Source organism: Sturnus vulgaris, chromosome 37, assembly GCF_052056855.1.
Source record: "Sturnus vulgaris isolate bStuVul1 chromosome 37, bStuVul1.hap1, whole genome shotgun sequence".
Classification (NCBI taxonomy): Eukaryota; Metazoa; Chordata; class Aves; order Passeriformes; family Sturnidae; genus Sturnus; species Sturnus vulgaris.
Window position 1 is genome coordinate 499,249 of NC_142279.1, and position 22,374 is coordinate 521,622.

General features: G+C 58.3%; 3 protein-coding genes across 5 annotated transcripts; 1 reads left to right on the forward strand and 2 right to left on the reverse strand.

The window, feature by feature from the left end:
- Positions 1–293: 293 nt before the first annotated feature.
- Positions 294–4,081, forward strand: LOC148220491 (trypsin-like). Its single transcript, XM_088155342.1, has 5 exons — positions 294–339; positions 488–713; positions 1,861–2,114; positions 2,675–2,814; positions 3,800–4,081. Exons 1-5 carry the CDS (start codon positions 294–296, stop codon positions 3,977–3,979), a joined length of 846 nt encoding a protein of 281 aa, XP_088011468.1. The 3' UTR covers positions 3,980–4,081.
- A 1,265-nt stretch (positions 4,082–5,346) lies between these two features.
- Positions 5,347–7,683, reverse strand: LOC148220492 (beta-fibrinogenase mucrofibrase-3-like). Of its 3 annotated transcripts, none has more exons than XM_088155324.1 (4): positions 7,451–7,683; positions 6,733–6,869; positions 5,803–5,983; positions 5,347–5,738 (listed from the first exon to the last, which is right to left on the reverse strand). In XM_088155324.1, the coding sequence occupies exons 1-3, from the start codon at positions 7,578–7,580 to the stop codon at positions 5,804–5,806; spliced, it is 447 nt and encodes a 148-aa protein (XP_088011450.1). In that variant the 5' UTR covers positions 7,581–7,683; the 3' UTR covers positions 5,347–5,738; position 5,803. The 3 variants fall into 3 exon arrangements, with proteins under 3 accessions (XP_088011450.1, XP_088011451.1, XP_088011452.1); XM_088155325.1 differs by having other exon boundaries at positions 5,347–5,712; positions 5,798–5,983; XM_088155326.1 differs by having other exon boundaries at positions 5,347–5,716; positions 5,759–5,983.
- A 5,615-nt stretch (positions 7,684–13,298) lies between these two features.
- On the reverse strand, positions 13,299–22,265 carry LOC148220493 (kallikrein-14-like). Its single transcript, XM_088155343.1, has 5 exons — positions 22,196–22,265; positions 20,055–20,211; positions 18,755–19,008; positions 15,808–15,944; positions 13,299–13,451 (listed from the first exon to the last, which is right to left on the reverse strand). Exons 1-5 carry the CDS (start codon positions 22,263–22,265, stop codon positions 13,299–13,301), a joined length of 771 nt encoding a protein of 256 aa, XP_088011469.1.
- Positions 22,266–22,374: the final 109 nt, after the last annotated feature.

Here is a 22,374-nt window from a genome sequence, read left to right on the forward strand (position 1 = left end):
TCCACACTGGTCCATACTGGTTGTAACTGGTTCTAACTGGTCTATACTAGTTCATACTGGTCCACACTGGTCCATTCTGGTTGTAACTGGTCCATACTGGTTGTAACTGGTCCATTCTGGTTCTAACTGGTCTATACTGGTCCATACTGGTTCTAACTGGTCCATTCTGGTACACACTGGTCCATACTGGTTTATACTGGTCTATACTGCTTCTAACTGGTCCGTACTGGTTTATACTGGTCCATACTGGTTTATACTGGTCATAACCGGTCCATACTGGTTCTAACTGGTCTATGCTGGTCCATACTGGTTCTAACTGGTCTATACTGCTTCTAACTGGTCCGTACTGGTTCTAACTGGTTCTACCTGGTCCATACTGGTTCTACCTGGTCCATACTGGTTCTAACCGGTCCATACTGGTCCATACTGGTTCTAACTGGTCCATACTGGTTCTAACCGGTCCATACTGGTCCATACTGGTTCTAAGTGGTCCATACTGGTTCTAACTGGTCCATACTGGTTCTAACTGGTCCATACTGGTGCGCAGCTGCGGCGGGGGCAGACGAGAACCGCATCGTGGGCGGGGCCAGGTGCGAGCGGCGGCTCCACCCGTACCAGGTGCTGCTGCTGCAGCCAGGGGGCGCCATTCACTGCGGGGGAGTCCTGATCGGCCACAGCTGGGTCCTGACCGCCGCACACTGCCACTCCGACAGGTGACACACACCTGGGCACACCTGGGGGACACCTGGGGACACCTAGGCACACCTGGGGGACACCTGGGATACACCTGGGGGGCGCCATTCACTGCGGGGGAGTCCTGATCGGCCACAGCTGGGTCCTGACCGCCGCACACTGCCACTCCGACAGGTGACACACACCTGGGCACACCTGGGCACACCTGGGGACACCTGAGATACACCTGGGGGCACCTGGGTACAGCTGGGATACGCCTGGGGACACCTGGGGACACCTGGGGACACCTGGGATACGCCTGGGATACACCTGGGTACACCTGGGGACACCTGGGATACGCCTGGGATACACCTGGGTACACCTGGGGGACACCTGGGATACACCTGGGGACACCTGGGCACACCTGGGGACACCTGGGATACACCTGGGGACACCTGGGATACACCTGGGATACACCTGGGGACACCTGGGATACACCTGGGGACACCTGGGCACACCTGAGATACACCTGGGGACACCTGAGAGGGACATAAACACACCTGGGTACACCAAGCCTCACCTGTTCATCACGTGTCCCATTACAAATCCCCACTTACCTGTCCCAGGTGTATTTACTTGTGCCAGGTGATCTCACCTGCGCTCACCTGTGTCCCTTTACCTGTCTCAGATGTATTTACCTGTGCCAGGTGATCTCACCTGTGCTCATCTGTGTCCCTTTACCTATCCCAGGTGTGTGTGTTACCTGTGCCAGGTGATCTCACCTGTTCTCACCTGTGTCCCTTAACCTGTCCCAGGTGTGTGTGTTACCTATCCCAGGTGTATTTACCTGTGCCAGGTGATCTCACCTGTGCTCACCTGTGTCCCTTTACCTGTGTCAGATGTACTTACCTATCCCAGGTGTGTGTGCTACCTGTGCCAGGTGTGTGTGTTACCTGTGCCAGGTGATCTCAGCTGTGCTCACCTGTGTCCCTTTACCTGTCCCAGGTGTATTTACCTGTTCCAGGTGTGTGTGTTACCTGTCCCAGATGTATTTACCTGTCCCAGGTGTATTTACCTGTGCCAGGTGATCTCACCTGTGCTCACCTGTGTCCCTTTACCTGTCCCAGGTGTATTTACCTGCCCCAGGTGATCTCACCTGTGCTCACCTGTGTCCCTTTACCTGTCCAGCCCTCTGCGGGTGCTGCTGGGCGAGCACAGCCTGAAGGAGCGCGAGGGGGCGGAGCAATGCCTCACCTGGGCGCGCGCCTTCGTGCACCCGCGTTACCTGCCCGGCCGCCATGACAGTGACGTCATGCTGCTGCGCCTGCGCAGTCCCGCTCAGCTGAGCCCCCGCGTGCAGCCCGTGCCGCTGCCCCGCAGGTGTCCCCAGGTAGGGGACAGGTGTGTGGTGTCCGGCTGGGGCAGCACCCGCAGCCCGCAAGGTGAGACGCACCTGGGGGACAGGTGAGGGGGTGAGGGGACAGGTGAGAGGGTGGGGACGCACCTGGGGGACAGGTGAGGGGGTGGGGGAAACACCTGGGGGACAGGTGAGGGCGTGGGGGAAACACCTGGGGGACAGGTGAGGGGGTGGGGGGAACATCTGGGGACAGGTGAGGGGGTAGGGGGGACACACCTGGGGACAGGTGAGGGCGTGGGGGGAAACACCTGGGGGACAGGTGAGGGGGTGGGACACACCTGGGGACAGGTGAGGGCGTGGGGGGAAACACCTGGGGAACAGGTGAGGGGTGGGGACACCTGTCCAATCCATGCCCACCTGTCCCACCTATCCCACACTTGTCCCACCTGTCCTCACCTGTCCAATCCATCTCACCTGTCCCTGCCTGCTCTCACCTGCCCCAGGTGTGTTCCCAGACGTGCTGCAGTGTGGGGAGATGTTCACCTGGTCCAACACCTGTGTCTCACCTGTCCCACACCTGTCCCATCCATCCCCACCTGTCCCATACCTGTCTCACACCTGTCCCATCCATCTCACCTGCGCCAGGTGCGTTCCCGGACGTGCTGCAGTGTGGGGAGGTGTTCACCTGGTCCAACGCTGCCTGCGCTCACCTGTACCCAGGTGCCATCACTCCCAACATGCTTTGCGCCGGCGGCCGCCCCGGTGACAGCACCGACTCCTGCCAGGTGCGGCCAGGTGTGGGGGAGGCACACCTGAGAGGGTGGGGGGGCGTCAGGTGTGTGTGGGACTCACCTGTATGGGGATGAATGGGAGAGGGAAACACCTGGGGAACCTCACCTGTGTGGGTTGAAATCACCTGTATGGGGATGAATGGGAGAGGGACACACCTGGGGAACACCTAGGGAGACTCACCTGTATGGGGAGAGAGGGAGGGAGTGGGACTCACCTGTGTGGGGGTTGGACTCACCTGTATGGGTTAGACTCACCTGTATGGGGGGGAACAGGAGTGGGACATACCTGTGGGGACTCACCTGTATGGGGGTTGGACTCACCTGTAGGGGGGGGAATGGGACTCGGACATACCTGGGGGGACTCACCTGTATGGGGGGGGAATGAGAGTGGGAAACACCTGTTGGGGACTCACCTGTATGGGAGAAACTCACCTGTATGGGGATAAATGGGTGGGAAACATCTGGGAGGACTCACCTGTATGGGGATAAATGGATGAGAAACACCTGGGGGGGACTCACCTGTAGGGTTTAAACTCACCTGTATGGGGATAAATGGGTGGGAAACACCTGGGGGGGACTCACCTGTACGGGGATAAATGGGTGGGAAACACCTGGAGGGGACTCACCTGTATGGGGATAAATGGGTGGGAAACACCTGGGGGGGACTCACCTGTACGGGGATAAATGGGTGGGAAACACCTGGGGGGGACTCACCTGTATGGGGATAAGTGGGTGGGAAACACACCTGGGGGACTCACCTGTATGGGGATAAATGGGTGGGAAACATCTGGGAGGACTCACCTGTATGGGGATAAATGGATGGGAAACACCTGTTGGGGACTCACCTGTAGGGTTTAAACTCACCTGTATGGGGATAAATGGGTGGGAAACACACCTGGGGGACTCACCTGTATGGGCAGAAAGGGTTTAAACTCACCTGGGGGCACTCACCTGTCCCTCACCTGTCTCACCTGTGCAGGGTGACTCCGGGGGCCCGCTGGTGTGCGGGGGTTACCTGCAGGGCGTGGTGTCCTGGGGGCTGCAGGTGTGCGGCCAGGAGGGCAAACCAGGTGTGTACAGCCGGGTCTGCGCCTTCACCACCTGGATCCGCCGCACCATCCGCGCCAACGGCGGAGACGACACACCTGGGCTCACCTGAGATACCTGCGCACACCTGGAGAGCACCTGGGGGGGCTCCTTGGCCTCACCTGTAACACCTGGGAGGTTCCTTGTGGCACCTGGGGCTCACCTGGGGCTCACCTGGGGCTCACCTGGAGCACCTGGGGGGCTCCTTGACCTCACCTGTAACACCTGGGAGGTTCCTTGTGGCACCTGGAGCTCACCTGGAGCACCTGGGGGGGGCTCCTTGGCCTCACCTGTAACACCTGAAGGGCTCCTTTTAACACCTGAGTGGTTTCTTGACTTCACCTGCAACACCTGAGGGGTTCCTTGTAATACCTGGGGGGCACCTGGAGCACGTGGAGGGCACCTGGGGGGTACCTGGCACACCTGAGCACACCTGGAGTGCACATGAGGGGTTCCTTGTAACACCTGGGGGGCACCTGGAGCACTTGGGGATGTCACCTGAGGGACAGCTGGGGGTCACCTGGCTCACCTGAACACACCTGGGAGGCACCTGGGGGACTCCTTCTAACACCTGGGGGTCAGCTGGCACACCTGAGCACACCTGGGACACCTGGGGGGCACCTGGATGACACCTGGGGAGTCACCTGGCACACCTGAGGGGTCACCTGGCACACCTGAGGGGTCACCTGGCACACCTGAGCACACCTGGGGGACTCCTTGTAACACCTGGGGGTCACCTGGAACACCTGAGGGGGGCACCTGGATGTCCCAGCAAGAGCCTCAAATCCCCCCCAAGCCCCTCCCCCACCAGGAAAAATGGCGGGAAACGTGAGGGGGAAATGGTGGGAAACGTGAGGGGAAAATGGCGGGAAACGTGAGGGGAAAATGGCGGGAAACGTGAGGGGGAAATGGCGGGAAAATGTGAGGGGAAAATGGCGGGAAACGTGAGGGGAAAATGGCGGGAAATGTGAGGGGAAAATGGCGGGAAACGTGAGGGGGAAATGGCGGGAAACGTGAGGGGGGAAATGGCGGGAAACGTGAGGGGAAAATGGCGGGAAACGTGAGGGGAAAATGGCGGGAAATGTGAGGGGGGAAATGGCGGGAAATGTGAGGGGAAAATGGCGGGAAACGTGAGGGGAAAATGGCGGGAATCGTGAGGGGAAAATGGCGGGAAATGTGAGGGGGGAAATGGCGGGAATTGTGAGGGGAGAAAGCTCCAGTTTGTTCCCAGCTGGTTCCCAGTTGGTTCCCAGTTGCTCCCAGTTTGCTCCCAGTTTGTTCCCAGTTTGTTCCCAGTTGGTTCCCAGTTGCTCCCAGTTTGTTCCCAGTTTGTTCCCAGTTGCTCCCAGTTGGCTCTGGGCTGCCCCCAGTGCCACCCATGACGTCACCCCCCTCCCCAGCCAATCAGACACGGCAAAGGAGGCGGAGCCAGACGCGCTCTGAGCTCTGATTGGTGTTTATTGAAAAGGGGAGGGGTCAAGGGTCACTCGGGGTCACTCGGGATGGTCCGTGGTCACTCGGGGTCACTCGAGGGGGTCAGTGGTCACTCAGGATGGTCAGTGGTCATTCAGTGGTCATTCGGGATGGTCAGTGGTCAGTCGGGGGGGGTCAGTGGTCACTCAGGATGGTCCGTGATCACTCGGTGTCACAGGTGAGGTCACCCGTGGTCACTCAGTGGTCACTCAGTGGTCACTCGGTGTCACAGGTGAGGTCACTCGGTGTCACAGGTGGGGTCAGTGGTCAGTGGTCACTCGGTGTCACAGGTGAGGTCACTCAGTGTCACTCAGTGGTCACTCGGTGTCACAGGTGAGGTCACTCGGTGTCACTCAGTGGTCACTCGGTGTCACTCAGTGGTCACTCGGTGTCACTCAGTGGTCACTCGGTGTCACAGGTGAGGTCACTCGGTGTCACAGGTGAGGTCACCTGTGGTCACTCCGGTGACCTCCCGGATCCAGGCCAGCTCGGGCTGGACCCTGGCGTAGACCCCGGGCCGGCCGCGCTGCCCACACGGCTGCTCCCCCCACGACACCACGGCCTGCAGGTGGCCCTGACACAGCAGGGGACCCCCCGAGTCACCCTGGGGACACAGAGGGGACATTGGGGACACTGGGGACACATTGGGGACACCATTGGGGACCCCCCGAGTCACCCTGGGGACACATTGGGGGACATTGGGGACACATTGGGGACATTGGGGACACATTGGGGACACATTGGGGACATTGGGGACACATTGGGGACATTGGGGACACATTGGGGACATTGGGGACACATTGGGGACACATTGGGGACATTGGGGACACATTGGGGACACCATTGGGGACCCCCCGAGTCACCCTGGGGACACATTGGGGGACATTGGGGACATTGGGGACACCATTGGGGACATTGGGGACACATTGGGGACATTGGGGACACCATTGGGGACATTGGGGACACCATTGGGGACATTGGGGACACATTGGGGACACATTGGGGGACATTGGGGACATTGGGGACATTGGGGGGTTTGGGGACATTGGGGACATTGGGGGGTTTGGGGACATTGGGGACATTGGGGACATTGGGGGGACATTGGGGACATTGGGGACATTGGGGACACTGGGGACATTGGGGACATTGGGGACCCCCGGAGTCACCTTGGGGACAGTCAGGGGACACTGAGGGGGATTGGGGACATCGGGGACACCGAGGGGACACACAGGTGACAATGACAGGTGACACAGGTGACATGCCACAGGTGACAATGACAGGTGACACACAGGTGACACACAGGTGACACACAGGGGACACACAGGGGACACACAGGTGCCCCAGGTGTCTCACCTGGCAGGAGTCCTTGCCGCCCTCGTCCACACCTGCGCACAGCATGTCCGGGGTCACCTGAGCCCCGTAGGCCTCACGGCAGGTGCTGTCCCCGAGCACGGTGACATTGAGACACTGCGGCACTTCCGGGTACGACTCTGGGGACAGGGACACACCTGGGACACCTGGACACACCTGGGACACACCTGGGATACACCTGGGACACCTGGGAACACCTGGGGACACACCTGGGGACAGCTGGGGATACACCTGGGACACCTGGACACACCTGGGATACACCTGGGATACCTGGGACACACCTGGGACACCTGGACACACCTGGGATACACCTGGGACACACCTGGGACACCTGGGAACACCTGGGGACACACCTGGGACACCTGGGATACCTGGGACACACCTGGGACAGCTGGGCACACCTGGGGATAGCTGGGGACACACCTGGGGACACACCTGGGGACACCTGGACACACCTGGGACACACCTGGGGACAGCTGGGGATACCTGGGGACACACCTGGGATACACCTGGACACACCTGGGGACACACCTGGGATACACCTGGACACACCTGGGGACACACCTGGACATACCTGGGACAGGTGACACTGGGACAGAGACACACCTGGGGCCCTCCCAATCCCCTCCCACTTTATCCCAGTCCCTCCCAATCCCCTCCCAGTCCCTCCCAGTCCCTCCCAGTCCATCCCAGTCCGTACCCTCGGGGCTGGTCGTTGTCCCCCAGCCCATCACGGTGCAGGTGGAGCCGACGCTGGGCGGGGCCTCGGGGAGGGGGAGGGGCCTCACCTGCGGCCCGCAGGTAAAGGGCGGCTCCACCCTGAGCAGCATCAGATCGTGCGAGCGGCCGGAATCCCGGAAATCCCCGAAGAAATTCTCGCGAGAATTCCCCGAAAAATTCCCGAAGGAACTCTCGCGAGAATTCCCCAAACCCCGCCCGGACCTTCGGGAATTTTCGTCCGAGCCGAACTCCGGGTGCACCACGAGCTCCACGGCGGCCGCGAACTGCTCGTGACCGCTCACCTGAGACAGGTGGTGCTCACCTGCGCGCACCTGCAGGTGGCTGGCACGGGGAGAGAGGCGTTCCCAGTTCACACCAGTTCAAACCAGTTCACACCAGTTCAAACCAGTTTGACCAGTAACCCCAGAATTCCCAGTTATTCCCCTCACCTGAGCTCACCTGAGCTCACCTGTGCTCACCTGTGCTCACCTGAGCTCACCTGAGCACACCTGGATGTGGCTGGGATGGACAGGAGGGCGTTCCCAATTCAGGCCAGTACAAACCAGTCCCTCCCAATCCCTCCCAGTACAAACCAGTAACTCCAAATCCCATCCCAGTCCCTCCCAGTCCAAACCAGTATAAACCAGTCCAAACCAGTTCGCACCTGGCCCAGCAGTGGGCGGCGCTCAGCACCCACTGGGGGCTCAGCAGGGCCCCCCAGTCCCTCCCAGTGCAAACCAGTAACTGCAAATCCCATCCCAGTCCCTCCCAGTCCCTCCCAGGGTCCCTCCCAGTATAAACCAGTAACTACAAATCCCATCCCAGTCCCTCCCAGGGTCCCTCCCAGTCCCTCCCAGTCCCTCCCAGTACAAACCAGTAACCCCAAATCCCCTCCCAGTCCCTCCCAGTCCCTCCCAGTCCCTCCCAGTCCCTCCCAGTATAAACCAGTACAAACCAGTCCGTACCTGGCCCAGCAGTGGGCGGCGCTCAGCACCCACTGGGGGCTCAGCAGGGCCCCCCAGTCCCTCCCAGTATAAACCAGTACAAACCAGTAACCCCAAATCCCCTCCCAGTATAAACCAGTCACTCCAAATCCCGTCCCAGTCACTCCCAGGGTCCCTCCCAGTACAAACCAGTACAAACCAGTGACCCCAAATCCCCTCTCAGTCCCCTCCCAGTCCCTCCCAGTCCCTCCCTGGGTCACTCCCAGTCCCTCCCAGTCCCTCCCAGTATAAACCAGTAACTCCAAATCCCATCCTAGTCCCTCCCAATCCCCTCCCAGGGTCCCTCCCAGTCCCTCCCAGTACAAACCAGTAACTCCAAATCCCCTCCCAGTCCCTCCCAGTCCCTCCCAGTATCCCTCCCAGTCCAAACCAGTCCAAACCAGTCCAAACCAGTAACTCCAAATCCCATCCTAGTCCCTCCCAGTCCCTCCCAGGGTCCCTCCCAATCCCTCCCAGTCCCTCCCAGTATAAACCAGTACAAACCAGTCCCTCCCAGTCTCCTTCCAGTCCCATCCCAGTCACTCCCAGTCCCTCCCAGTACAAACCAGTAACTCCAAATCCCATCCTAGTCCCTCCCAGTCCCTCCCAGGGTCCCTCCCAGTCCCTCCCAGTGCAAACCAGTAACCCCAAATCCCATCCCAGTCCCTCCCAGTCCCTCCCAGTGCAAACCAGTAACTCCAAATCCCCTCCCAGTCCCTCCCAGTCCCTCCCAGTACAAACCAGTAACCCCAAATCCCCTCCCAATCCCTCCCAATCCCCTCCCAGTCCCTCCCAGTACAAACCAGTCCAAACCAGTCCGCACCTGGCCCAGCAGTGGGCGGCGCTCAGCACCCACTGGGGGCTCAGCAGGGCCCCCCCGCACACGAACTGGTCAAACTGGAAAAGCCGCACGAGCCCCGCGTGCGCCCCCTGCGGGCACTCGGAACCCCCCAAAATCCGCGCGGGGTGGGGCAGGGCTGGGGGAGGGGAGGGGTCAGGATTCCCAAAATTCCCGAAAATTCCCGAAAATTCCCCGAAAATTCCCCGAAAATCCCCAAAAAAATCCCGGAATTCTACCCCAAAAAATCCCCCAAAAATTTGGTTAAAATGGTGAAAAACGACCCCGAAAATGTCCCAAAATCGCCCCAAAATTATCCCGGAATTCCCTAAAAAAATCCCCAAATTCCCAAAAATTCCCCCAAGTTTTCCCAAATTTCCCCCAAATGCCCCCAAATTCCTCCCAAATTTTCCCAAATCTCCCCAAATTGTCCCAATTTTCCCCCCAAATTTTTCCCAAATTCCCCAAATCGCCCCCAAACCTCCCCAAATCCGCCCAAATTTCCCCCAATTTTCCCCCAAATCCGCCCAAATTTCCCCCATTCCCCCAAATTTTCCCAAATTTTCCCCAAATCCCCCAAAATCTCCCCAATTTTCCCCCAAATTTTCCCAAATTTCCCCCAGATCCCCCTAAAATCCGCCCAAATCTCCCCAAATTCCCCCAAATTTCCCCAATTTCCCCAAATTTTCCCCAAATTTCCCCAAATTTCCGCCCAAAATTCCCCAAATTCCCCCAAATTTCCCCAAAAATTCCCCCAAATTTCCCCCAAAATTCCCCCAAAATCCCCCAAATTTCCCCCAAATCCCCCCAAATTTCCCCCAAATTTTCCCAATTTTTTCCCCCAGATCCCCCTAAAATCCCCCCAAATTTTCCCAATTTTTCCCCCAATTTTCCCCAAATTTCCCCCAATTCCCCAAATTCCCCCCAAATTTTCCCAAATCCCCCCAGATTTCCCCAAATTTCCCCAAATTTCCGCCCAAAATTCCCCAAATTCCCCCAAATTTCCCCCAAAATTCCCCCAAATTTCCCCCAAAATTCCCCCAAAATCCCCCAGAATCCCCCAAAATCCCCCAAATTTTCCCCAAATTCCCCCAAATTTTCCCAATTTTTTCCCCCAGATCCCCCTAAAATCCCCCCAAATTTTCCCAATTTTTCCCCCAATTTTTCCCCCAAATTTCCCCCAATTCCCCAAATTCCCCCCAAATTTTCCCAAATTCCCCCAAATCCCCCCAAATTTTCCCAATTTTCCCCCAAAATTCCCCCAAAATCCCCCCAAAATTCCCCAAATCCCCCCAGATTTCCCCAAATTTCCCCCAAATTTCCGCCCAAAATTCCCCAAATTCCCCCAAATTTCCCCCAAAATTCCCCCAAATTTCCCCCAAAATTCCCCCAAAATCCCCCAGAATCCCCTAAAATCCCCCAAATTTTCCCCAAATTCCCCCAAATTTTCCCCAAATTTCCCCAAATTTCCGCCCAAATTCCCCAAATTCCCCCCAAATTTTCCCAAATTCCCCCAAATCCCCCCAAATTTTCCCAATTTTCCCCCAAAATTCCCCCAAAATCCCCCCAAAATTCCCCAAATCCCCCCAGATTTCCCCAAATTTCCCCAAATTTCCGCCCAAATTTCCCCAAATTTCCCCCAAATCCCCCCAAATTTTCCCCCCAAATCCCCCAATTTTTCCCCCAAATTCCCCCAAATTTTCCCAAAATCCCCCAAATTTCCCCCAAATTTCCCCTCCCCCTCACCGGGCCGCAGCAGCAGCAGAACCAGCGCGAGCCGCAGCTCCATGGTGGGGGAGGGGCGCGGGTTTTTTTTTTTTTGGGGGGGGGGGTGGGGGGGCTCCTCGTAATTAAAAGCGGGGCCTGGTTAATGATTCATTAATTAATCGGCCCCTCCCCCACCCCTCCCCCACCCCCCGCGGGAGGCGCCGGCTCCAGGTGGGACCTTCCCACCCCTCCCCCACCCCGGGAAAAAACGGGATCGGGGGGGGGGGGGGGGGGATTGGGGAATTTTGGGAAATTTGGGAAATTTGGGGGAATTTTGGGAAATTTTGGGGGCGATTTTGGGGGAATTTTGGGGGATTTTTGGGAAATTTTGGAGGATTTTGATGGAATTTTGGGGAATTTTGGGGGCGATTTTGGGGGAATTTGGGGGAATTTTGGGGGATTTTGGGAATTTTGGGGGGATTTTGGGGGAATTTTGGGAAATTTTGGGGGGATTTTTAGGAAATTTTGGGAGAATTTTAGGAGGTTTTGGGGGAATTTTTGGAAATTTTGGGGGAATTTGGAGAAGTTTTGGGGGGATTTGGGGGAATTTTGGGGGGATTTTGGGGGGTTTGCGGGAGTTTTGGGGGAATTTTTGGAGGATTTTGGGAAATTTTGGGGAATTCTGGGGGTATTTTGGGGAAATTTGCGGGAATTTTGGGAAATTTTGGGGGGGTTTGGGAGGATTTGGGGAATTTTGGGGGAATTTTGGGGGATTTGGGGGAGTTTTGGGGGGATTTTGGTGAGATTTGGGGGATTTTGGGGAGATTTTGTGGGAATTTTGGGGGGTTTAGGGGGATTTTATGGATTTTGGGGGGATTTGGGGAGAATTTGGGGTTTTGGGGGATTTTGGGGGGATTTGGGACGGAACTCTGGGAAAATTTGGGCGAATTTTTTGGGGGGATTTCGGGGTGATTTGGGGAGGGATTTGCGAGGAGTTTTGGGGAGGATTTTGGGAGGGAATTTGGGTGGGATTGGGGAATTTTGGGGGGATTTAGGATTTTTTAATCCACCCAAATCCTCCCCAAAATTCCATCCAAAATCCCCCCCCAAAAAGTCCCCCCAAAATTCCATCTAAAACTCCCCCAAATCCCCTCCAAAATTCCCTCTCAATCCCCCCCAAATTCCCTAAAATTCCCCAAAATTCCCCGAAATTCCCCCAAAATCCCAGAAGAACCCACAAGGATCCCAAAATTTTCCACCGAGCATCTTCAATGTCCCCTCCGTGCCCGGGGCCGCCCCTCAGGTGTCCTCCATGGGGTCCTGGATCCCCCCAAATTCTCCCCAAAATCCCCCCAAAATTCTCCCCACAAAATCCCCTCAAATTCTGCCTCAAATTCCCCAAAATTCCCTCAAATTGCCCCCAAATCCCCCAAAATCGCCCAAAATTGCCCTAAAATTTCCCCCAAACCCCCCAAAAATCCCCCCAAATCCACCCAAATCCTCCCCAAAATCCCCCTAAATCCCCCCAAAATCCCCCAAAATTCCTCCAAATCCCCCCCAAATTCCCCCAAATCTCACTGAAATCCCCCAAAATCCCCCAAATTCCCCCCAAATCCCCCCAAAATCGCCCTCAAATCCCTAAAAATTCCCCCAAATCTCACTGAAATCCCCCCAATATCTCCCCCAAATTCCCACTAATTACCCCAAAATCCCCCCAAATTCCCCAAAATCCCCCCAAATCCCCCAAAAATCCCCCGAAAATCCCCAAAATCCCCCAAAATCCCCCCAAATTCCCCAAAATCCCCCCAAATTCCCCCAAATTCCCCCAAATTCCCCCAAATCCCCCCAAATCCCCCAAAAATCCCCCTAAAATCCCCAAAATCCCCCAAAATCCCCCCAAATTCCCCAAAATCCCCCCAAATTCCCCCAAATTCCCCCAAATCCCCCCAAATCCCCCAAAAATCCCCCGAAAATCCCCAAAATCCCCCAAAATCCCCCCAAAATTCCCCCAAATCTCACTGAAATCCCCCAAAATCCCCCAAATGCCCCCCAAATTCCCACTAATTACCCCCAAATTCCCCCAAATCCCCCCAAATCCCCCAAAAATCCCCCGAAAATCCCCAAAATCCCCCCAAATCCCCCCAAAATCCCCCCAAACTTTCCCCCCAAACCCCCCAATCCCCCCCCCCCCCCCAAAAAAAAACCCCCACAGACGACCCCGCCATTTTTCCACCGAGCATCTTTAATGTCCCCCCGCGCGGGCGGCGCCGACCCCCAGGCCGGTGGCCGGGGGCGACCCCTCAGGTGTCCTCCATGGTGTCGCGGATCCAGCGCGCGTACCGGCACACCTTGGTGTAGACGCCGGGGCGCCGGGGCTGCCCGCAGCGCTCCATGCCCCACGAGACGATGCCCTGCAGCTCCCCCCGGCACACCAGGGGGCCGCCGGAATCGCCCTGAGGGGACAGCGCGGCACCCGCGTCACCCAACGGCGTCGGGACAGAGATCGGCGGGTTTGGGGAAGACTTGGGTTGGTCAAAGTCTTGGGTTGACCTCGTTGGGTTGGGTCAACTGAGGCCTTGTTGGGTTTGGGGAAGCCTTGGGTTGGTCAATGTCTTGGGTTGGTCAAACTCTTGGTTGACCTCGTTGGGTTGGGTCAACTGAACCCTTGGTTGGGTTTGGGGAAGCCTTGGGTTGGTCAAAGTGTTGGGTTGACCTCGTTGGGTTGGGTCAACCGAGCCCTCGTTGGGTTGGGTGACCCCTTGGTGGACGTTCTTGGATTGGGTGATCTTTTGGGGTCAACCCAACCCAACACGGCCTCGGTTGACCCCAGAAGGTTCCCTGGGCCCCGGTGGCCACCCCGGGGACGATGCCCTGCAGCTCCCCCCGGCACACCAGGGGGCCGCCGGAATCGCCCTGAGGGGACAGCGCGGCACCCGCGGCACCCAACGGCGTCGGGAGAGAGCCTTGGGGTGGTCAAAGTCTTGGAGCTCGTTGGGTTGGGTCAACTGAACTCTCGGTTGGGTTGAGTCAAAGCCTTGGGTTGGGTCAAAGTCTTGGGTTGGTCAAAGTCTTGGGTTGGTCAAAGTCTTGGTTGACCTCGTTGGGTTGGGTCAACTGAACCCTTGGTTGGGTTTGGGGAAGCCTTGGGTTGGTCAAAGTCTTGGGTTGGTCAAACCCTTGGGTTGGTCAAAGTCTTGGTGGAACTCATTGGGTTGGGTCAACTGAGGCCTTGTTGGGTTTGGGGAAGACTCGTGTTGGCCAAACTCTTGGGTTGGTCAAACCCTTGGGTTGGCCAAACCCTTGGTGGAACTCGTTGGGTTGGGTCAACTGAGGCCTTGTTGGGTTGGGGAAGCCTTGGGTTGGTCAAACCCTTCAGTTGGCCAAACTCTTGGAGCTCGTTGGGTTGGGTCAACCAGGCCCTCGTTGAATTTGGGGAACCCTTGGGGTCAATTGACCCCTCCTTGGGTTGGTCAAAGTCTTGGGTTGGTCAAAGTCTTGGTTGACCTCATTGGGTTGGGTCAACTGAACCCTTGGTTGGGTTTGGGGAAGCCTTGGGTTGGTCAAAGTCTTGGGTTGGTCAAACCCTTGGGTTGGTCAAACTCTTGGAGCTCGTTGGGTTGGGTCAACTGAGGCCTTGGTTGGGTTTGGGGAAGACTTGGGTTGGTCAAACCCTTGGGTTGGTCAAAGTCTTGGTGGAACTCATTGGGTTGGGTCAACTGAACTCTTGGTTGGGTTGGTCAAAGTCTTGGGGTGGTCAAAGTCTTGGTCGAACTCATTGGGTTGGGTCAACCAAGACCTCGTTGAATTTGGGGAACCCTTGGGGTCAATTGACCCCTCCTTGGGTTGGTCAAAGTCTTGGTTGACCTCATTGGGTTGGGTCAACTGAACCCTTGGTTGGGTTTGGGGAAGCCTTGGGTTGGTCAAAGTCTTGGGTTGGTCAAACCCTTGGGTTGGTCAAAGTCTTGGGTTGGTCAAAGTCTTGGGTTGGTCAAAGTCTTGGGTTGGTCAAAGTCTTGGGTTGACCTCGTTGGGTTGGGTCAACTGAACTCTTGTTGGGTTTGGGGAACTCTTGGCTTGGCCAAACTCTTGGAGATCGTTGGGTTGGGTCAACCAAGATCTCGTTGGGTTGGGTGAACCCTTTTTACCTCCCCCCAGGTGTGCCCAGGTGTGTTTTTACTTCCCCCCAGGTGTGCTCAGGTATGCTCAGGTGTGCCCAGGTTTGTTTTTACCTCCTCCCAGGTGCCCCCAGGTGTGCCCAGGTGTGTTCGTAACTCCCCCCAGGTGCGCCCAGGTGTACCCAGATGTGTTTTCACCTCCCCCCAGGTGTGTCCAGGTGTGCTCAGGTGTGTTTTTAACTTCCCCAGGTGTGCCCAGGTGTGTTTTCACCTCCCCCCAGCTGCCCCCAGGTGTGCCCAGGTGTGTTTTTACCACCCCCCAGGTGTGCCCAGCTGTGCCCAGGTGTGTTTTCACCTCCCCCCAGCTGCCCCAGGTGTGCCCAGGTGTGTTTTTACCACCCCCCAGGTGTGCCCAGGTGTGCCAAGGTGTGTTTGTAACTCCCCCCAGGTGTGCCCAGGTGTGCCCAGGTGTGTTTCTAACTCCCCCCAGGTGTGCCCAGCGGTGCCCAGGTGTGTTTTTACCACCCCCCAGGTGTGCCCAGCTGTGCCCAGGTGTGTTTTTACCACCCCCCAGGTGTGCCCAGCTGCACCCAAGTGTGTTTCTAACTCCCCCCAGGTGTGCCCAGGTGTGCCCAGGTGTGCCCAGGTGTGTTTGTAACTCCCCCCAGGTGTGCCCAGGTGTGCCCAGGTGTACCTGGCAGGTGTCCATGCCGCCCTCCACGTTGCCGGCACAGATCATGTTGGCCGTGATGGAGCCGGGGTAGAAGCGGCGACAATCGGCCGGGGAGAACAAGGTGACGTTGACGCACTGCAACACCTCGGGGTACGTCACTGCCACAGGTGAGACACGTGAGACAGGTGAGACAGGACAGGTGAGATACAGGTGAGACAGGTGAGATACAGGTGAGATATATGTGAGACAGTTGGGACAGGTGAGACAGGACAGGTGAGACACGTGAGACACGGGAGACATGTGAGACAGGACAGGTGAGACACGTGAGACAGGTGAGAGAGGACAGGTGAGATACAGGTGAGACACGTGAGACAGGTGAGATACAGGTGAGATATATGTGAGACAGTTGGGACAGGTGAGACAGGACAGGTGAGACACGTGAGACAGGTGAGACAGGACAGGTGAGATACAGGCGAGACAGGTGAGACAGGTGAGATACAGGTGAGATATATGTGAGACAGTTGGGACACGTGAGACAGGACAGGTGAGACACGTGAGACAGGTGAGACAGGACAGGTGAGATACAGGTGAGACAGGTGAGATACAGGTGAGATATATGTGAGACAGTTGGGACAGGTGAGACAGGACAGGTGAGACACGTGAGACACGGGAGACATGTGAGACAGGACAGGTGAGACACGTGAGACAGGTGAGACAGGACAGGTGAGATACAGGCGAGACAGGTGAGACAGGTGAGATACAGGTGAGATATATGTGAGACAGTTGGGACAGGTGAGACAGGACAGGTGAGACACGGGAGACACGGGAGACATGTGAGACAGGACAGGTGAGACACGTGAGACAGGGGAGACAGGACAGGTGAGATACAGGTGAGACACGTGAGACAGGTGAGATACAGGTGAGATATATGTGAGACAGTTGGGACAGGTGAGACAGGACAGGTGAGACACGTGAGACAGGGGAGACAGGTGGGACAGGACAGGTGAGACACGTGAGACAGGTGAGACAGGTGAGAGACAGGTGAGACAGGTAAGACAGGTGGGACAGGTGAGACAGGAGGGACAGGTGAGAGATAGGTGAGACAGGTGAGATACAGGTGAGAGATAGGTGAGACAGGTGAGACAGATGGGACAGGTGAGACAGGTGGGACAGGTGAGACAGGGACACCAAGTGAGACAGGCAACCCAGGTGGCCAGCAGGTGACCCAAGTGACCAGCAGGTGAGCCAGGTGAGCAGCAGGTGAGCCAGGAAATGACCCAGGTGACCATGAGGTGACCCAAGTGACCATGAGGTGTCCCAGGTGACCAAGAAGTGACTCAGGTGAGCAGCAGGTGAGCCAGGTGAGCCAGGTGACCACAAGAGGACCCAGGTGAGCAGGAGATGACCATGAGAGGGCCCAGGTGACCATGAGAGGGCCCAGGTGACCATGAGAGGACCCAGGTGACCATGAAGTGAGCAGCAGGTGACTCAGGTGACCAAGAAATGACTCAGGTGACCAGCAGGTGACCTAGGTGAGCTAGGTGGACACCAGGTGAGCCAGGTGACCATGAGGTGACCATGAGGTGACCCAGGTGACCCAGGTGACCATGAGAGGTGGCCCAGGTGACCACGAGAGGTGGCCCAGGTGACCATGAGAGGTGGCCCAGGTGACCATGAGAGGTGACAACAAACCAGCCCAGGTGACCACTACTCGCCCACAACGTGACCCCCAACCCCCCCTCCAGCCACCACCCAGGTGAGACACCCAGGTGAGACACCCCTCCCCTTACCTTCAGGTGAGGTGGTGGCCCCCCAGCCCGAGGTGACCCAGGTGACCATGGGGTGACTCAGGTGACCCAGGTGACCATGAGAGGTGGCCCAGGTGACCACGAGAGGTGACCCAGGTGACCATGAGGTGACCCAGGTGACCACGAGAGGTGACCCACGTGACCATGAAGTGACCCAGGTGACCATGAGGTGACTCAGGTGACCCAGGTGACCAGCAGGTGACCCAGGTGACCATGAGAGGTGGCCCAGGTGACCACGAGAGGTGACCCAGGTGACCATGAGAGGTGGCCCAGGTGACCATGAGAGGTGACCACAAACCAGCCCAGGTGACCACAACTCGCCCACAACGTGACCCCCAACCCCCCCTCCAGCCACCACCCAGGTGAGACACCCAGGTGAGACACCCCTCCCCTTACCTTCAGGTGAGGTGGTGGCCCCCCAGCCCGAGGTGACCCAGGTGACCATGGGGTGACTCAGGTGACCCAGGTGACCATGAGAGGTGACCCAGGTGACCACGAGAGGTGGCCCAGGTGACCATGAGGTGACCCAGGTGACCACGAGAGGTGACCCAGGTGACCATGGGGTGACTCAGGTGACCCAGGTGACTATGAGAGGTGACCCAGGTGACCACGAGAGGTGGCCCAGGTGACCATGAGGTGACCCAGGTGACCACGAGAGGTGACCCAGGTGACCACGAGAGGTGACCCAGGTGACCATGGGGTGACTCAGGTGACCCAGGTGACCACGATGTGACCCAGGTGACCACGAGAGGTGACCCACGTGACCATGAAGTGACCCAGGTGACCATGAGGTGACTCAGGTGACCCAGGTGACCATGAGGTGACCCAGGTGACCATGAGAGGTGGCCCAGGTGACCACGAGAGGTGACCCAGGTGACCATGGGGTGACTCAGGTGACCCAGGTGACCACGATGTGACCCAGGTGACCATGAGAGGTGACCCACGTGACCATGAGAGGTGACCCAGGTGACCACGAGAGGTGACCCAGGTGACCATGATGTGACCCAGGTGACCATGGGGTGACCCAGGTGACCACGAGGTGACCACAAACCAGCCCAGGCGACCACAACGTGACCCCAACCCCCCCCCCCTCCAGCCACCCCCCAGCTTTGCCCAGGTGACGCACCCAGGTGAGACACCCAGGTGAGACACCCCCTTACCTTCAGGTGAGGTGGTGGCCCCCCATCCGGAAGTGACGCAGGTGGTTCCGGGCTGGGCGAGGCACGAGGCCACCGGGATGGGCCGGACGCGCTCGGAGATGGCGGCGGGGGCGAGCAGCTGCAGCAGCATGATGTCATTGTCCTTGGTGGACGGGTCATAGCCCGGGTGCGCCACCCTGCGGGCCACCATGCGCCGCTGCTCGCCAGCCTCCCGCCCGTACAGGCGGTGCTTGCCCAGGGCCACCGTGGTCACCCTGGGGAGACAGGTGAGATGGAACAGGTGAGACAGGTGAGATGGAACAGGTGAGACAGGTGAGATGGGACAGGTGAGGGACATTGGGGCCACCATGCGCCGCTGCTCGCCAGCCTCGCGCCCGTACAGGCGGTGCTTGCCCAGGGCCACCGTGGTCACCCTGAGGGGACAGGACAGGTGAGACAGGTGAGATGGGACAGGTGAGACAGGAACAGGTGAGACAGGTGAGATGGGACAGGTGAGGGACATTGGGGCCACCATGCGCCGCTGCTCGCCAGCCTCCCGCCCGTACAGGCGGTGCTTGCCCAGGGCCACCGTGGTCACCCTGAGGGGACAGGTGAGACAGGTGAGACAGGTGAGATGGGACAGGTGAGGGACATTGGGGCCACCATGCGCCGCTGCTCGCCAGCCTCCCGCCCGTACAGGCGGTGCTTGCCCAGGGCCACCGTGGTCACCCTGAGGGGACAGGACAGGTGAGACAGGTATGGGACAGGTGAGATGGGACAGGTGAGGGACATTGGGGCCACCATGCGCCGCTGCTCGCCAGCCTCCCGACCGTACAGGCGGTGCTTGCCCAGGGCCACCGTGGTCACCCTGGGGAGACAGGTGAGATGGGACAGGTGAGATGGGACAGGTGAGGGACATTGGGGCCACCATGCGCCGCTGCTCGCCAGCCTCCCGACCGTACAGGCGGTGCTTGCCCAGGGCCACCGTGGTCACCCTGAGGGGACAGGTGAGATGGGACAGGTGAGACAGGTGAGACAGGTGAGACAGGTGAGATGGGACAGGTGAGGGACATTGGGGCCACCATGCGCCGCTGCTCGCCAGCCTCGCGCCCGTACAGGCGGTGCTTGCCCAGGGCCACCGTGGTCACCCTGAGGGGACAGGTGAGACAGGTGAGGGACACCTGAGGGACATGGGGGACACATGGAGGGGACGGGGCAGGACAGGGATAGGGACAGGTGTGGGAAAGGGGTGGGACAGGCATGCCCAGGTGTGCCCAGGTGTGTCCCAGGTGTGCCCAGGTATCCCCAGGTGTGTCCTTACCCAGGTGTGGTGCAGTGTGCCGCCGTCACCACCCATCGGGGTGACACCAGCACCCCCCCGCAGTACAGTTTGTACATGTCCAGCACGGCCACCTGCCAGGGCTGGGAGTGAGGGACGCAGGCACGGCCACCGACCACGCGCGTGTCACCTGTCACACCTGGGGACGGCAGAGAGAGAGATCTGTCACCTGAGTGTCACCTGAGTGTCACCTGTGTGTCACCTGTCACACCTGGGGACGGCAGAGAGAGAGATCTGTCACCTGTGTGTCACCTGAGTGTCACCTGTGTGTCACCTGTCACACCTGGGGACGGCAGAGAGAGAGAGATCTGTCACCTGAGTGTCACCTGTGTGTCACCTGAGTGTCACCTGAGTGTCACCTGTGTGTCACCTGTGTGTCACCTGAGTGTCACCTGAGTGTCACCTGAGTGTCACCTGTCACACCTGGGGACGGCAGAGAGAGAGATCTGTCACCTGAGTGTCACCTGAGTGTCACCTGTGTGTCACCTGAGTGTCACCTGAGTGTCACCTGTCACACCTGAGTGTCACCTGAGTGTCACCTGTCACCCCTGTGTGTCACCTGTCACACCTGGGGACGGCATAGAGAGAGAGATCTGTCACCTGTGTGTCACCTGTCACACCTGAGTGTCACCTGAGTGTCACCTGTGTGTCACCTGAGTGTCACCTGTCACCCCTGTGTGCCACCTGTCACACCTGGGGACGGCAGAGAGAGAGAGATCTGTCACCTGAGTGTCACCTGAGTGTCACCTGTCACACCTGAGTGTCACCTGTCACCCCCTGTGTGCCACCTGTCACACCTGGGGACGGCATAGAGAGAGATCTGTCACCTGAGTGTCACCTGAGTGTCACCTGAGTGTCACCTGAGTGTCACCTGTCATACCTGGGGACGGCAGAGAGAGAGAGAGATCTGTCACCTGAGTGTCACCTGTTACCCCTGAGTGTCACCTGAGTGTCACCTGTGTGTCACCTGAGTGTCACCTGTCACCCCTGTGTGTCACCTGTCACACCTGGGGACAGCAGAGAGAGAGATCTGTCACCTGAGTGTCACCTGTGTGTCACCTGTCACACCTGAGTGTCACCTGAGTGTCACCTGTGTGTCACCTGAGTATCACCTGAGTGTCACCTGTCACCCCTGAGTGTCACCTGTCACACCTGGGGACGGCAACGAGAGAGATCTGTCACCTGTGTGTCACCTGAGTGTCACCTGTCACACCCGGGGACAGCAACGAGAGACAGGTGACATCCTCCTGTAACCCCCTGTGTGTCACCTGTCACCTGTCATTGTCACCTGTGTGTCACCTGTCCCCTGTATCACCTGTCACCCCTCACTGATCATGCGTGTGTCACCTGTCACACCTGGGGACAGGTGGAAACATCGGTCAGAGACAGCCCTGTCCCCTCCCCTGTCCCTCACCTGTCCCCTGTCCCCTCCCCTGTCCCTCACCTGTCCCCTGTCCTCATTGTCACCTGTCCCCTCACCTGTCCCGTTGTCACTTGTCACCTGTCCCATTGTCCCCTCACCTGTCCCCTCTCCTGTCCTTCACCTGTCCCTCACCTCTCCCATTGTCCCTCACCTGTCCCTTACCTGTCCCCTGTCCCGTCACCTGTCCCATTGTCCCCTGTCCCTCACCTGTCCCCATTGTCACCTGTCCCCTCACCTGTCCCATGTCCCACTGTCCCCTCACCTGTCCCTCACCTGTCCCATTGTCCCCTCACCTGTCCATTGTCCCCTCACCTGTCCCATTGTCACCTGTCCCTGGTCCCTCCCCTGTCCTTCACCTGTCCCCTGTCCCCATTGTCACCTGTCCCCTCACCTGTCCCATTGTCACCTGTCCCTCACCTGTCCCTCATCTGTCACCTGTCCCTCACCTGTCTCCTGTCCCCTCACCTGTCGCTCTCCTGTCCCCTCACCTGTCCCCTCACCTGTCCCCCTCACCTGTCGCTCACCTGTCCCCTGTCCCCTCACCTGTCCCCTCACCTGTCGCTCTCCTGTCCCTCACCTGTCCCCTCACCTGTCGCTCACCTGTCCCCTGTCCCTCACCTGTCCCCTCACCTGTCCCCTCACCTGTCGCTCACCTGTCCCCTCACCTGTCCCCTCACCTGTCCCCTCACCTGTCGCTCACCTGTCACCAGCAGCAGCGCCATTGTCCCCACCAGGGGCGCCGCGGGGGCCGCCAGGGGGCGCCACGTCATCGCCACTGAGGGGGCGGAGCCAAAAAATTGGGGTCAGGTCGGGGAAATTCGGGAATTTTGGGGAATTTTGGGAATTTTGGGGAGTTTTGGGGGAATTTTGGGGAATTTT

Coding starts and splice junctions, on each gene's coding strand:
- LOC148220491 (XM_088155342.1), top strand. CDS start 294: ATGCTGGTCCATACTGGTTCTAACTGGTCTATACTGCTTCTAACTG. Junction 340..487: donor GTCTATACTGCTTCTAACTG/GTCCGTACTGGT, acceptor ACTGGTTCTAAG/TGGTCCATACTGGTTCTAAC. Junction 2,115..2,674: donor CAGCACCCGCAGCCCGCAAG/GTGAGACGCACC, acceptor CACCTGCGCCAG/GTGCGTTCCCGGACGTGCTG.
- LOC148220492 (XM_088155324.1), bottom strand. CDS start 7,580: ATGCTGCTCAGGGTGGAGCCGCCCTTTACCTGCGGGCCGCAGGTGAGG. Junction 6,870..7,450: donor GACAACGACCAGCCCCGAGG/GTACGGACTGGG, acceptor CCCTGTCCCCAG/AGTCGTACCCGGAAGTGCCG. Junction 5,984..6,732: donor GCGGCAAGGACTCCTGCCAG/GTGAGACACCTG, acceptor CTGTGTCCCCAG/GGTGACTCGGGGGGTCCCCT.
- LOC148220493 (XM_088155343.1), bottom strand. CDS start 22,265: ATGACGTGGCGCCCCCTGGCGGCCCCCGCGGCGCCCCTGGTGGGGACA. Junction 20,212..22,195: donor GGCGCTGCTGCTGGTGACAG/GTGAGCGACAGG, acceptor TGCCGTCCCCAG/GTGTGACAGGTGACACGCGC. Junction 15,945..18,754: donor GGCCACCACCTCACCTGAAG/GTAAGGGGGTGT, acceptor CACCTGTGGCAG/TGACGTACCCCGAGGTGTTG.